This window comes from Oncorhynchus gorbuscha, linkage group LG16 (genome assembly GCF_021184085.1).
Source record: "Oncorhynchus gorbuscha isolate QuinsamMale2020 ecotype Even-year linkage group LG16, OgorEven_v1.0, whole genome shotgun sequence".
NCBI lineage: Eukaryota > Metazoa > Chordata > Actinopteri > Salmoniformes > Salmonidae > Oncorhynchus > Oncorhynchus gorbuscha.
Window position 1 is genome coordinate 81,508,897 of NC_060188.1, and position 12,766 is coordinate 81,521,662.

Sequence of the window (12,766 nt, forward strand, 5' to 3'; positions counted from 1 at the left end):
TAGAGAAGAAGAATGTATAGTGTACAGAAGACAGGAGTAGAGAAGAAGAGTGTATAGTGTACAGAAGACAGGAGCAAAGAAGAAGAGTGTATAGTGTACAGAAGACAGGAGTAGAGAAGAAGAGTGTATAGTGTACAGAAGACAGGAGTAGAGAAGAAGAGTGTATAGTGTGTAGAAGACAGGAGTAGAGAAGAAGGGTGTATAGTGTACAGAAGACAGGAGTAGAGAAGAAGAGTGTATAGTGTACAGAAGACAGGAGTAGAGAAGAAGAGTGTATAGTGTGTAGAAGACAGGAGTAGAGAAGAAGGGTGTATAGTGTACAGAAGACAGGAGTAGAGAAGAAGAATGTATAGTGTACAGAAGACAGGAGGAGAGAAGAGTGTATATTGTACAGAAGACAGGAGTAGAGAAGAAGAGTGTATAGTGTGTAGAAGACAGGAGTAGAGAAGAAGGGTGATAGTGTACAGAAGACAGGAGTAGAGAAGAAGAGTGTATAGTGTACAGAAGACAGGAGTAGAGAAGAAGAGTGTATAGTGTACAGAAGACAGGAGGAGAGAAGAGTGTATATTGTACAGAAGACAGGAGTAGAGAAGAAGAGTGTATAGTGTACAGAAGACAGGGGTAGAGAATAAGAGTGTATAGTGTACAGAAGACAGGAGTAGAGAAGAAGAGTGTATATTGTACAGAAGACAGGAGTAGAGAAGAAGAGTGTATAGTGTACAGAAGACAGGAGTAGAGAAGAAGAGTGTATAGTGTACAGAAGACAGGAGTAGAGAAGAAGAGTGTATAGTGTACAGAAGACAGGAGGAGAGAAGAGTGTATATTGTACAGAAGACAGGAGTAGAGAAGAAGAGTGTATAGTGTACAGAAGACAGGAGTAGAGAAGAAGAGTGTATAGTGTGTAGAAGACAGGAGTAGAGAAGAAGGGTGTATAGTGTACAGAAGACAGGAGTAGAGAAGAAGAATGTATAGTGTACAGAAGACAGGAGGAGAGAAGAGTGTATATTGTACAGAAGACAGGAGTAGAGAAGAAGAGTGTATAGTGTGTAGAAGACAGGAGTAGAGAAGAAGGGTGTATAGTGTACAGAAGACAGGAGTAGAGAAGAAGAGTGTATAGTGTACAGAAGACAGGAGTAGAGAAGAAGAGTGTATAGTGTACAGAAGACAGGAGGAGAGAAGAGTGTATATTGTACAGAAGACAGGAGTAGAGAAGAAGAGTGTATAGTGTACAGAAGACAGGGGTAGAGAATAAGAGTGTATAGTGTACAGAAGACAGGAGTAGAGAAGAAGAGTGTATATTGTACAGAAGACAGGAGTAGAGAAGAAGAGTGTATAGTGTACAGAAGACAGGAGTAGAGAAGAAGAGTGTATAGTGTACAGAAGACAGGAGCAAAGAAGAAGAGTGTATAGTGTACAGAAGACAGGAGTAGAGAAGAAGAGTGTATAGTGTACAGAAGACAGGAGAAGAGAAGAGTGTATAGTGTGTAGAAGACAGGAGTAGAGAAGAAGGGTGTATAGTGTACAGAAGACAGGAGTAGAGAAGAAGAGTGTATAGTGTACAGAAGACAGGAGTAGAGAAGAAGAGTGTATAGTGTGTAGAAGACAGGAGTAGAGAAGAAGGGTGTATAGTGTACAGAAGACAGGAGTAGAGAAGAAGAATGTATAGTGTACAGAAGACAGGAGGAGAGAAGAGTGTATATTGTACAGAAGACAGGAGTAGAGAAGAAGAGTGTATAGTGTGTAGAAGACAGGAGTAGAGAAGAAGGGTGTATAGTGTACAGAAGACAGGAGTAGAGAAGAAGAGTGTATAGTGTACAGAAGACAGGAGTAGAGAAGAAGAGTGTATAGTGTACAGAAGACAGGAGGAGAGAAGAGTGTATATTGTACAGAAGACAGGAGTAGAGAAGAAGAGTGTATAGTGTACAGAAGACAGGGTAGAGAATAAGAGTGTATAGTGTACAGAAGACAGGAGTAGAGAAGAAGAGTGTATATTGTACAGAAGACAGGAGTAGAGAAGAAGAGTGTATAGTGTACAGAAGACAGGAGTAGAGAAGAAGAGTGTATAGTGTACAGAAGACAGGAGTAGAGAAGAAGAGTGTATAGTGTACAGAAGACAGGAGGAGAGAAGAGTGTATATTGTACAGAAGACAGGAGTAGAGAAGAAGAGTGTATAGTGTACAGAAGACAGGAGTAGAGAAGAAGAGTGTATAGTGTAGAAGACAGGAGTAGAGAAGAAGGGTGTATAGTGTACAGAAGACAGGAGTAGAGAAGAAGAATGTATAGTGTACAGAAGACAGGAGGAGAGAAGAGTGTATATTGTACAGAAGACAGGAGTAGAGAAGAAGAGTGTATAGTGTGTAGAAGACAGGAGTAGAGAAGAAGGGTGTATAGTGTACAGAAGACAGGAGTAGAGAAGAAGAGTGTATAGTGTACAGAAGACAGGAGTAGAGAAGAAGAGTGTATAGTGTACAGAAGACAGGAGGAGAGAAGAGTGTATATTGTACAGAAGACAGGAGTAGAGAAGAAGAGTGTATAGTGTACAGAAGACAGGGGTAGAGAATAAGAGTGTATAGTGTACAGAAGACAGGAGTAGAGAAGAAGAGTGTATAGTGTACAGAAGACAGGAGTAAAGAAGAAGAGTGTATAGTGTACAGAAGACAGGAGTAGAGAAGAAGAGTGTATAGTGTACAGAAGACAGGAGTAGAGAAGAAGAGTGTATAGTGTGTAGAAGACAGGAGTAGAGAAGAAGAGTATATATTGTACAGAAGACAGGAGTAGAGAAGAAGAGTGTATATTGTACAGAAGACAGGAGTAGAGAAGAAGAGTGTATAGTGTGTAGAAGACAGGAGTAGAGAAGAAGAGTGTATAGAGAAGAGTAAATTATGTTTCTGAGAGTGTCCGCTACTCTGTGCGAACTGAAAGCTGCCAAACACTGCACATTTGTAATCACTTTCCGGGAGACACATCCCCATGCTGAAAAGCAAGGTAAAAACTATTTTTGGCAGAGCAGCCCTGTCCAAGGGCCAACAGAGCAATGTAGCCAAAACACTTAATTTTTCATGGAAATCTCTCCCCCCTTTGTCACCCAATGATAAAGCATATGTTTTTGGGAGTTGAGAAACATGTTGTCAAAACATAAATGGAAGAATAATATATTCACATTAACTACATCATCCAATGAAGAACTCAGAGTGGAGATATGGCTTCATCCTGGAACTGGGTCCTAGACTAGTTGAGATATGGCTTCATCCTGGCACTGGGTCCTTGACTAGTGGAGATATGGCTTCATTCTGGAACTGGGTCCTAGACTAGTTGAGATATGGCTTCATCCTGCCACTGTGTCATAGACTAGTTGAGATATGGCTTCATCCTGGCACTGGGTCCTTGACTAGTGGAGATATGGCTTCATTCTGGAACTGGGTCCTAGACTAGTTGAGATATGGCTTCATCCTGCCACTGTGTCATAGACTAGTTGAGATATGGCTTCATCCTGGCACTGGGTCCTTGACTAGTGGAGATATGGCTTCATTCTGGCTCCAGGTCCAAGACTAGTTGAGATATGGCTTCATTCTGGCTCCAGGTCCAAGACTCGTGGAGATTTGGCTTCATTCCGGCTCTGCGTTCAAGACTAGTGAAGATATGGCTTCCCGCTCTGCCCTCAGACAAACCATCAAACATGCAAAGCGTCAATACAGGACTAAGATTGAATCCTACTACACCGGCTTTGACGCTCGTCAGATGTGGCAGGGCTTGCAAAATGTTACGGTCTACAAAGGGAAACCCAGCCGCGAGCTGCATAGTGAAGCAAGCCAACCAGATGAGCTAAATGCCTTTTATGCTCGCTTCGAGGCATGCAACACTGAAGCATGCATGAGAGCACCAGCTGTTCCGGATAACTCCGTAGCCTACGTGAGCAAGACCTTGAAACAGGTCAACATTCAAGGCCGCGTGGCTATACAGTTTATCAGGACGTATACTCAGAGCATGCGCGGACCAACTGGCAAGGGTCTTCACTGACATCTTCAACCTCTCCTTGACCGAGTCCGTAATGTGTCAAGCGGACCACCATAGTCCAAGAAAGCGAAGGTAACCTGCCTAAATGACTACCGCCCTGTAGCCCTCACGTTGGTAGTCATGAAGTACTTTGAAAGGCTGGTCATGGCTCACACCAACACCATCATCCCGGAAACCTTAGACCCACTCCAATTTGCATACCGCCCCAAAAGATCCATAGATGACGCAATCTCAATTGCACTCCACACTGCCCTTTCCCACATGGACAAAAGGAACACCTATGTGAGAATGCTATTCATTGACTACAGCTTAGCGTTCAACACCATAGTGCCCTCAAAGCTCATCACTAAGCTAAGGACCCTGGGACTAAACACTTCCCTCTGCAACTGGATACTGGACTTCCTGAAGGGCAGCCCCCAGGCGGTAAGGATAGGCAACAACACATCTGCGCTGATCCTCAACACAGGTCCCCTCAGGGGTGCATGCTTAGTCCTCTCCTGTACTCCCTGTTCATCCATGACTGCGTGATCAAGCATGACTCTAACACCATCATTAAGTTTGCTGATAATGATGAGACAGCCTATAAGGAGGAGGTCAGAGACCTGACAGTGTGGTGCCAGGACAACAACCTCTCCCTCAACGTGAGCAAGACAAAGGAGCTGATCGTGAACTACAGGAAGAGGAGGGCCGAACCTGCCCCCGTTCACATTGACGGGGCTGTAGTGGAGCGGGTCGGAAGGTGTCCACATCACCAACAAACTGTCATGGTCCAAACACACCAAGACAGTCATGAAGAGGGCACAACAACAGTCAGGAGACGATTTGAAAAGAAAAGATTTGGCATGGGTCCCCAGATCCTTAAAAAGTTCTACAGCTGCACCATCGATAGCATACTGACTGGTTGCATCCCCGCCTGGTATGGCAACTGCTCGGCATCCGACCGTAATGCACTACAGAGGGTAATGCGGAGGGCCCGGTACATCACTGGGACCAAGCTTCCTGCCATCCATGACCTCTAAACTAGGTGGTGTCAGAGGAAGGCTCAAATAATTGTCAAAGACTCCAGTCACCCAAGTCATAGACTGTTCTCTCTGCTTCCGGTACGGCAAGCGGTACCGGAGCACCAAGTCTAGGTCCATAAGGCTCCTTAACAGCTTCTACCCCCAAGCCATAAGACTTCTGAACAATGGATCAAATGGCCACCCAGACTATTTGCATTGACCCTCCCCCCTTTGTTTTTACACTGCTGCTACTCGCTGTTTATTATCTATGCATAGTCACTTTACCCCTACCTACATGTACAAATGACCTTGACTAACCGTACCCGCACATTGATTCTGTACCGGTACCCCCTGTATATGGCCTCGTTATTGTTGTTTTATTGTGTTACTTTTTATTTTATTTTTACTTTAGTTTATATAGTAAATATTTTCTTAAATACATTTTTTGAACTGCATTGTTGCTTAAGGGCTCGTAAGTAAGCATTTCACGGTAAGGTTGTTGTATTCAGCGCATGCGACAAATACAATTTGATTTGATTTGATTTTAGATAAAAACACGTTTTCCTTCTATGCTGTGTCTGTAATGGTTTTGTCCCCTTCTCTTCCAGGCTACATGGAGGCTGTTCAGATACCAAGGGGGTCAGTCCACATAGAAATCAAAGAAATTGCCATGTCCAAAAACTACATCGGTAAGGGATCTCATTCATACGCTATAAAATGAAACCATCAAGAAAAGTGACCATCGTCATTATAAGAAATAAGATTATTTCATTATTTTGATGACCCTTTATTTCTTATCATTCTATCCCTCTGTGAATGTTAAGAGTCATTATGGCCTGTCCTTAACTCCACACAACTTTTTAACAGTAATGGAAAGCAGTGTGAAATCAACCTGTATAATATTAGCAGTTCTGTTCTTTGTTTAAAGATTTAGTGTTCCTCATCCCTTAGTGCTTTCTCAGTCTAGAGCAGAGCAGACAATGCCATGAAGTAGTTTTAACTCACACTAAATGATTAGCTTCAACATTATTAAGACTATTCCGTGCATGTCCAGAGGTAGTCTTGGCGTTAGTCTCTCCGTCTTAGTTCCAGACTAAACAGAAAAACAAACAAACAGGGGGACTTAATATAGTGTTGTTGTCTGATCTGACATCAACTAGAGACAGAGCCGTGTGACAGAGTGGTGAAGTTTACTGCTGAGGGTGTTGATGGAGGACTGAAGTCAGGCTTTGAAACGTCAGGCGTCATTAGAGTTACAGACATGTGGTGACAGCCCTGTGGTGACAGCTCTGTGGTGACAGCTTTGTAGTGACAGCTCTGTGGTGACAGCCCTGTTGTGACAGCCTTTTGGTGACAGCTCTGTGGTGACAGCCTTGTGGTGACAGCCCTGTGGTGACAGCCTTTTGGTGACAGCTCTGTGGTGACAGCCCTGTGGTGACAGCCCTGTGGTGACAGCCCTGTGGTGACAGCTCTGTGGTGACAGCTCTGCGGTGACAACCCTGTGGTGACAGCTCTGCGGTGACAACCCTGTGGTGACAGCCCTGTGGTGACAGCTCTGTGGTGACAGCCCTGTGGTGACAGCTCTGTGGTGACAGCCCTGTGGTGACAGCTCGGTGGTGACAGCTCTGTGGTGACATCTCAGTTGTGACAGCCATGTGTTGACATCTCTCATGGATTCAAGTGGATACAATGATGTATATAAAACATATAAATATATAAAAGTTGTTGTTATCTCCAAGTTTAACGATTGTCACTGTGTCCTATTGTGTAGACTGCACTCTCTATTTCCCTTCCAAGTAATGTGTGAGAGCTGACCATTATAGCAGTAAAGATGGACTGAGACCTGTACATTATAGCAGTAAAGATGGACTGAGAGCTGAACATTATAGCAGTAAAGATGGACTGAGAGCTGTACATTTTAACAGTAAAGATGGACTGAGAGCTGAACATTATAGCAGTAAAGATGGACTGAGAGCTGAACATTATAGCAGTAAAGATGGACTGAGAGCTGACCATTATAGCAGTAAAGATGGACTGAGACCTGTACATTATAGCAGTAAAGATGGACTGAGAGCTGAACATTATAGCAGTAAAGATGGACTGAGAGCTGACCATTTTAACAGTAAAGATGGACTGAGAGCTGACCATTTTAACAGTAAAGATGGACTGAGACCTGTACATTATAGCAGTAAAGATGGACTGAGACCTGTACATTATAGCAGTAAAGATGGACTGAGAGCTGAACATTATAGCAGTAAAGATGGACTGAGAGCTGACCATTTTAACAGTAAAGATGGACTGAGAGCTGACCATTTTAACAGTAAAGATGGACTGAGACCTGTACATTATAGCAGTAAAGATGGACTGAGACCTGTACATTATAGCAGTAAAGATGGACTGAGAGCTGAACATTATAGCAGTAAAGATGGACTGAGAGCTGACCATTTGAACAGTAAAGATGGACTGAGAGCTGACCATTTTAACAGTAAAGATGGACTGAGACCTGTACATTATAGCAGTAAAGATGGACTGAGAGCTGAACATTATAGCAGTAAAGATGGACTGAGAGCTGAACATTATAGCAGTAAAGATGGACTGAGAGCTGACCATTATAGCAGTAAAGATGGACTGAGAGCTGACCATGTTAACAGTAAAGATGGACTGAGACCTGTACATTATAGCAGTAAAGATGGACTGAGACCTGTACATTATAGCAGTAAAGATGGACTGAGAGCTGAACATTATAGCAGTAAAGATGGACTGAGAGCTGAACATTATAGCAGTAAAGATGGACTGAGACCTGTACATTATAGCAGTAAAGATGGACTGAGACCTGTACATTATAGCAGTAAAGATGGACTGAGACCTGTACATTATAGCAGTAAAGATGGACTGAGACCTGTACATTATAGCAGTAGAGATGGACTGAGACCTGTACATTATAGCAGTAAAGATGGACTGAGAGCTGACCATTTGAACAGTAAAGATGGACTGAGAGCTGACCATTTTAACAGTAAAGATGGACTGAGACCTGTACATTATAGCAGTAAAGATGGACTGAGAGCTGTACATTATAGCAGTAAAGATGGACTGAGAGCTGACCATTTTAACAGTAAAGACGGACTGAGAGCTGACCATTTTAACAGTAAAGATGGACTGAGAGCTGACCATTTTAACAGTAAAGATGGACTGAGAGCTGACCATTTTAACAGTAAAGATGGACTGAGAGCTGACCATTTTAACAGTAAAGATGGACTGAGAGCTGACCATTTTAACAGTAAAGATGGACTGAGAGCTGACCATTTGAACAGTAAAGATGGACTGAGAGCTGACCATTTGAACAGTAAAGATGGACTGAGAGCTGACCATTTGAACAGTAAAGATGGACTGAGAGCTGACCATTTGAACAGTAAAGATGGACTGAGAGCTGACCATTTGAACAGTAAAGATGGACTGAGAGCTGAACATTACATTTACATTACATTTAAGTCATTTAGCAGACGCTCTTATCCAGAGCGACTTACAAATTGGTGCATTCACCTTATGACATCCAGTGGAACAGTCACTTTACAATAGTGCATCTAAATCTTAAAGGGGGGGGATACTTATCCTATCCTAGGTATTCCTTAAAGAGGTGGGGTTTCAGGTGTCTCCTGAAGGTGGTGATTGACTCCGCTGTCCTGGCGTCGTGAGGGAGTTTGTTCCACCATTGGGGGGCCAGAGCAGCGAACAGTTTTGACTGGGCTGAGCGGGAGCTGTACTTCCTCAGTGGTAGGGAGGCGAGCAGGCCAGAGGTGGATGAACGCAGTGCCCTTGTTTGGGTGTAGGGCCTGATCAGAGCCTGGAGGTACTGAGGTGCCGTTCCCCTCACAGCTCCGTAGGCAAGCACCATGGTCTTGTAGCGGATGCGAGCTTCAACTGGAAGCCAGTGGAGAGAACGGAGGAGCGGGGTGACGTGAGAGAACTTTGGAAGGTTGAACACCAGACGGGCTGCGGCGTTCTGGATGAGTTGAAGGGGTTTAATGGCACAGGCAGGGAGCCCAGCCAACAGCGAGTTGCAGTAATCCAGACGGGAGATGACAAGTGCCTGGATTAGGACCTGCGCCGCTTCCTGTGTGAGGCAGGGTCGTACTCTGCGGATGTTGTAGAGCATGAACCTACAGGAACGGGCCACCGCCTTGATGTTGGTTGAGAACGACAGGGTGTTGTCCAGGATCACACCAAGGTTCTTAGCGCTCTGGGAGGAGGACACAATGGAGTTGTCAACCGTGATGGCGAGATCATGGAACGGGCTGTCCTTCCCCGGGAGGAAGAGCAGCTCCGTCTTGCCGAGGTTCAGCTTGAGGTGGTGATCCGTCATCCACACTGATATGTCTGCCAGACATGCAGAGATGCGATTCGCCACCTGGTCATCAGAAGGGGGAAAGGAGAAGATTAGTTGTGTGTCGTCTGCATAGCAATGATAGGAGAGACCATGTGAGGTTATGACAGAGCCAAGTGACTTGGTGTATAGCGAGAATAGGAGAGGGCCTAGAACAGAGCCCTGGGGGACACCAGTGGTGAGAGCGCGTGGTGAGGAGACAGATTCTCGCCACGCCACCTGGTAGGAGCGACCTGTCAGGTAGGACGCAATCCAAGCGTGGGCCGCGCCGGAGATGCCCAACTCGGAGAGGGTGGAGAGGAGGATCTGATGGTTCACAGTATCGAAGGCAGCCGATAGATCTAGAAGGATGAGAGCAGAGGAGAGAGAGTTAGCTTTAGCAGTGCGGAGCGCCTCCGTGATACAGAGGAGAGCAGTCTCAGTTGAATGACTAGTCTTGAAACCTGACTGATTTGGATCAAGAAGGTCATTCAGAGAGAGATAGCGGGAGAGCTGGCCAAGGACGGCACGTTCAAGAGTTTTGGAGAGAAAAGAAAGAAGGGATACTGGTCTGTAATTGTTGACATCGGAGGGATCGAGTGTAGGTTTTTTCAGAAGGGGTGCAACTCTCGCTCTCTTGAAGACGGAAGGGACGTAGCCAGCGGTCAGTGATGAGTTGATGAGCGAGGTGAGGTAAGGGAGAAGGTCTCCGGAAATGGTCTGGAGAAGAGGGGAGGGGATAGGGTCAAGCGGGCAGGTTGTTGGGCGGCCGGCCGTCACAAGACGCGAGATTTCATCTGGAGAGAGAGGAGAGAAAGAGGTCAGAGCACAGGGTAGGGCAGTGTGAGCAGAACCAGCGGTGTCGTTTGACTTAGCAAACGAGGATCGGATGTCGTCGACCTTCTTTTCAAAATGGTTGACGAAGTCGTCTGCAGAGAGGGAGGAGGGGGGTGGAGGGGGAGGAGGATTCAGGAGGGAGGAGAAGGTGGCAAAGAGCTTCCTAGGGTTAGAGGCAGATGCTTGGAATTTAGCGTGGTAGAAAGTGGCTTTAGCAGCAGAGACAGAGGAGGAAAATGTAGAGAGGGGAGTGAAAGGATGCCAGGTCCGCAGGGAGGCGAGTTTTCCTCCATTTCCGCTCGGCTGCCCGGAGCCCTGTTCTGTGAGCTCGCAATGAGTCATCGAGCCACGGAGCGGGAGGGGAGGACCGAGCCGGCCTGGAGGATAGGGGACATAGAGAGTCAAAGGATGCAGAGAGGGAGGAGAGGAGGGTTGAGGAGGCAGAATCAGGAGATAGGTTGGAGAAGGTTTGAGAGGAGGGAAGAGATGATAGGATGGAAGAGGAGAGAGTAGCAGGGGAGAGAGAGCGAAGGTTGGGACGGCGCGATACCATCCGAGTAGGGGCAGTGTGGGAGGTGTTGGATGAGAGCGAGAGGGAAAAGGATACAAGGTAGTGGTCGGAGACTTGGAGGGGAGTTGCAATGAGGTTAGTGGGAGAACAGCATCTAGTAAAGATGAGGTCGAGCGTATTGCCTGCCTTGTGAGTAGGGGGTGAACGTGAGAGGGTGAGGTCAAAAGAGGAGAGGAGTGGAAAGAAGGAGGCAGAGAGGAATGAGTCAAAGGTAGACGTGGGGAGGTTAAAGTCGCCCAGAACTGTGAGAGGTGAGCCGTCCTCAGGAAAGGAGCTTATCAAGGCATCAAGCTCATTGATGAACTCTCCGAGGGAACCTGGAGGGCGATAAATGATAAGGATGTTAAGCTTGAAAGGGCTGGTAACTGTGACAGCATGGAATTCAAAGGAGGCGATAGACAGATGGGTAAGGGGAGAAAGAGAGAATGACCACTTGGGAGAGATGAGGATCCCGGTGCCACCACCCCGCTGACCAGAAGCTCTCGGGGTGTGCGAGAACACGTGGGCGGACGAAGAGAGAGCAGTAGGAGTAGCAGTGTTGTCTGTGGTGATCCATGTTTCCGTTAGTGCCAAGAAGTCGAGGGACTGGAGGGAGGCATAGGCTGAGATGAACTCTGCCTTGTTGACCGCAGATCGGCAATTCCAGAGGCTACCGGAGACCTGGAACTCCACGTGGGTGGTGCGCGCTGGGACCACCAGATTAGGGTAGCTGGCAGTGGGTGCGTTGTTGACACTACACTAATCAAGTCGTTCCGTTGAGTGTAATAGTTTCTACAGTGCTGCTATTCGGGGGCTAGCTGGCTAGCTAGTAGTGTTGTTTACGTTACGTTGCATTAAAAGAACGACAATAGCTGGCTAGCTAACCTAGAAAATCGCTCTAGACTACACAATTATCTTTGATACAAAGACGGCTATGTAGCTAGCTATGTAGCTAGCTACGATCAAACAAATCAAACCGTTGTACTGTAATGAAATGAAATGAAAATGTGATACTACCTGTGAATGCGACCGGGTTGTTGAGTTCTATTCAGAAGACGTTGGCTAGCGTTGGCTAGCTGTTGGCTAGCTAGCAGAGTCTCCTACGTTAAGGACGACAAATAGCTGGCTAGCTAACCTCGGTAAATTAAGATAATCACTCTAAGACTATACACTCTAAACCTAAACCTAAACAACACAATTATCTTGGAACGAAGATACGAAGACAGCAAAGACAGCTATGTAGCTAGCTAACACTACACTGATCAAGTCGTTCAGTTGAGTGTAATAGTTTTCCCAGTGCAGCTAATCAGTGGACGTTAGCTAGCTGGCTAGTGAAGACTACGTTAGGACGGCGAAATACGATAATTACGCAATTATCTTTGATACAAAGACGGCTATGTAGCTAGCTGAGAAGAAATTGCTAAGATTAGACAAATCAAACCGTTGTGCTATAATGAAATATACTACCTGCGGGAGCGAAGCGAAGCGAAGCGTTTTTCTGTGTAGAGGAGGTGACAGTAAAGAATGAACTCTAAGTTATCCCCCTAAACAGGAGGAGTAAAATAAATAATAATAATAAAGTGCATTGATGCTGTGAAGTGCATGCACATGGAGAGAGAGAGAGAGAACAGACAACAGACAACAGAGTGGCTGGATCGTTTCTCCCCATTCAACCCAGAGAAAGTGGATATTTTGAGATGTGTTGTGCTTGGAGACGACTCCATTGTTTTGACGACATGCAGGAATGGTATTCATGGGATTCTTCCAGGCTTTCACCTGAAGTGTGTGTGTGTGTGCTTTTTCCATTTCCCTCTGAAAGGTGTGTGTGTGTGTGTGTGTGTGTGTGTGTGTGTGTGTGTGTGTGTGTGTGTGTGTGTGTGTGTGTGTGTGTGTGTGTGTGTGTGTGTGTGTGTGTGTGTGTGTGTGTGTGTGTGTGTGTGTGTGTGTGTGTGTGTGTGTGTGCGTGAAATTTGCCAATGACATTAGGGGAGCTCCTGGATGAAG

The 12,766-nt window shown here is 45.8% G+C and overlaps 1 protein-coding gene across 1 annotated transcript in view; it reads left to right on the forward strand.

Moving 5' to 3' along the window:
- Window positions 1–12,766, forward strand: part of LOC124000157 (A disintegrin and metalloproteinase with thrombospondin motifs 6-like) — a 247,176-nt gene that overhangs the window by 185,787 nt on the left and 48,623 nt on the right. The window contains exon 18 of the mRNA XM_046306337.1: window positions 5,624–5,704. Within this exon, the coding sequence (XP_046162293.1) occupies window positions 5,624–5,704 (81 nt within the window). The remainder of the gene's footprint in view (window positions 1–5,623; window positions 5,705–12,766) is intronic.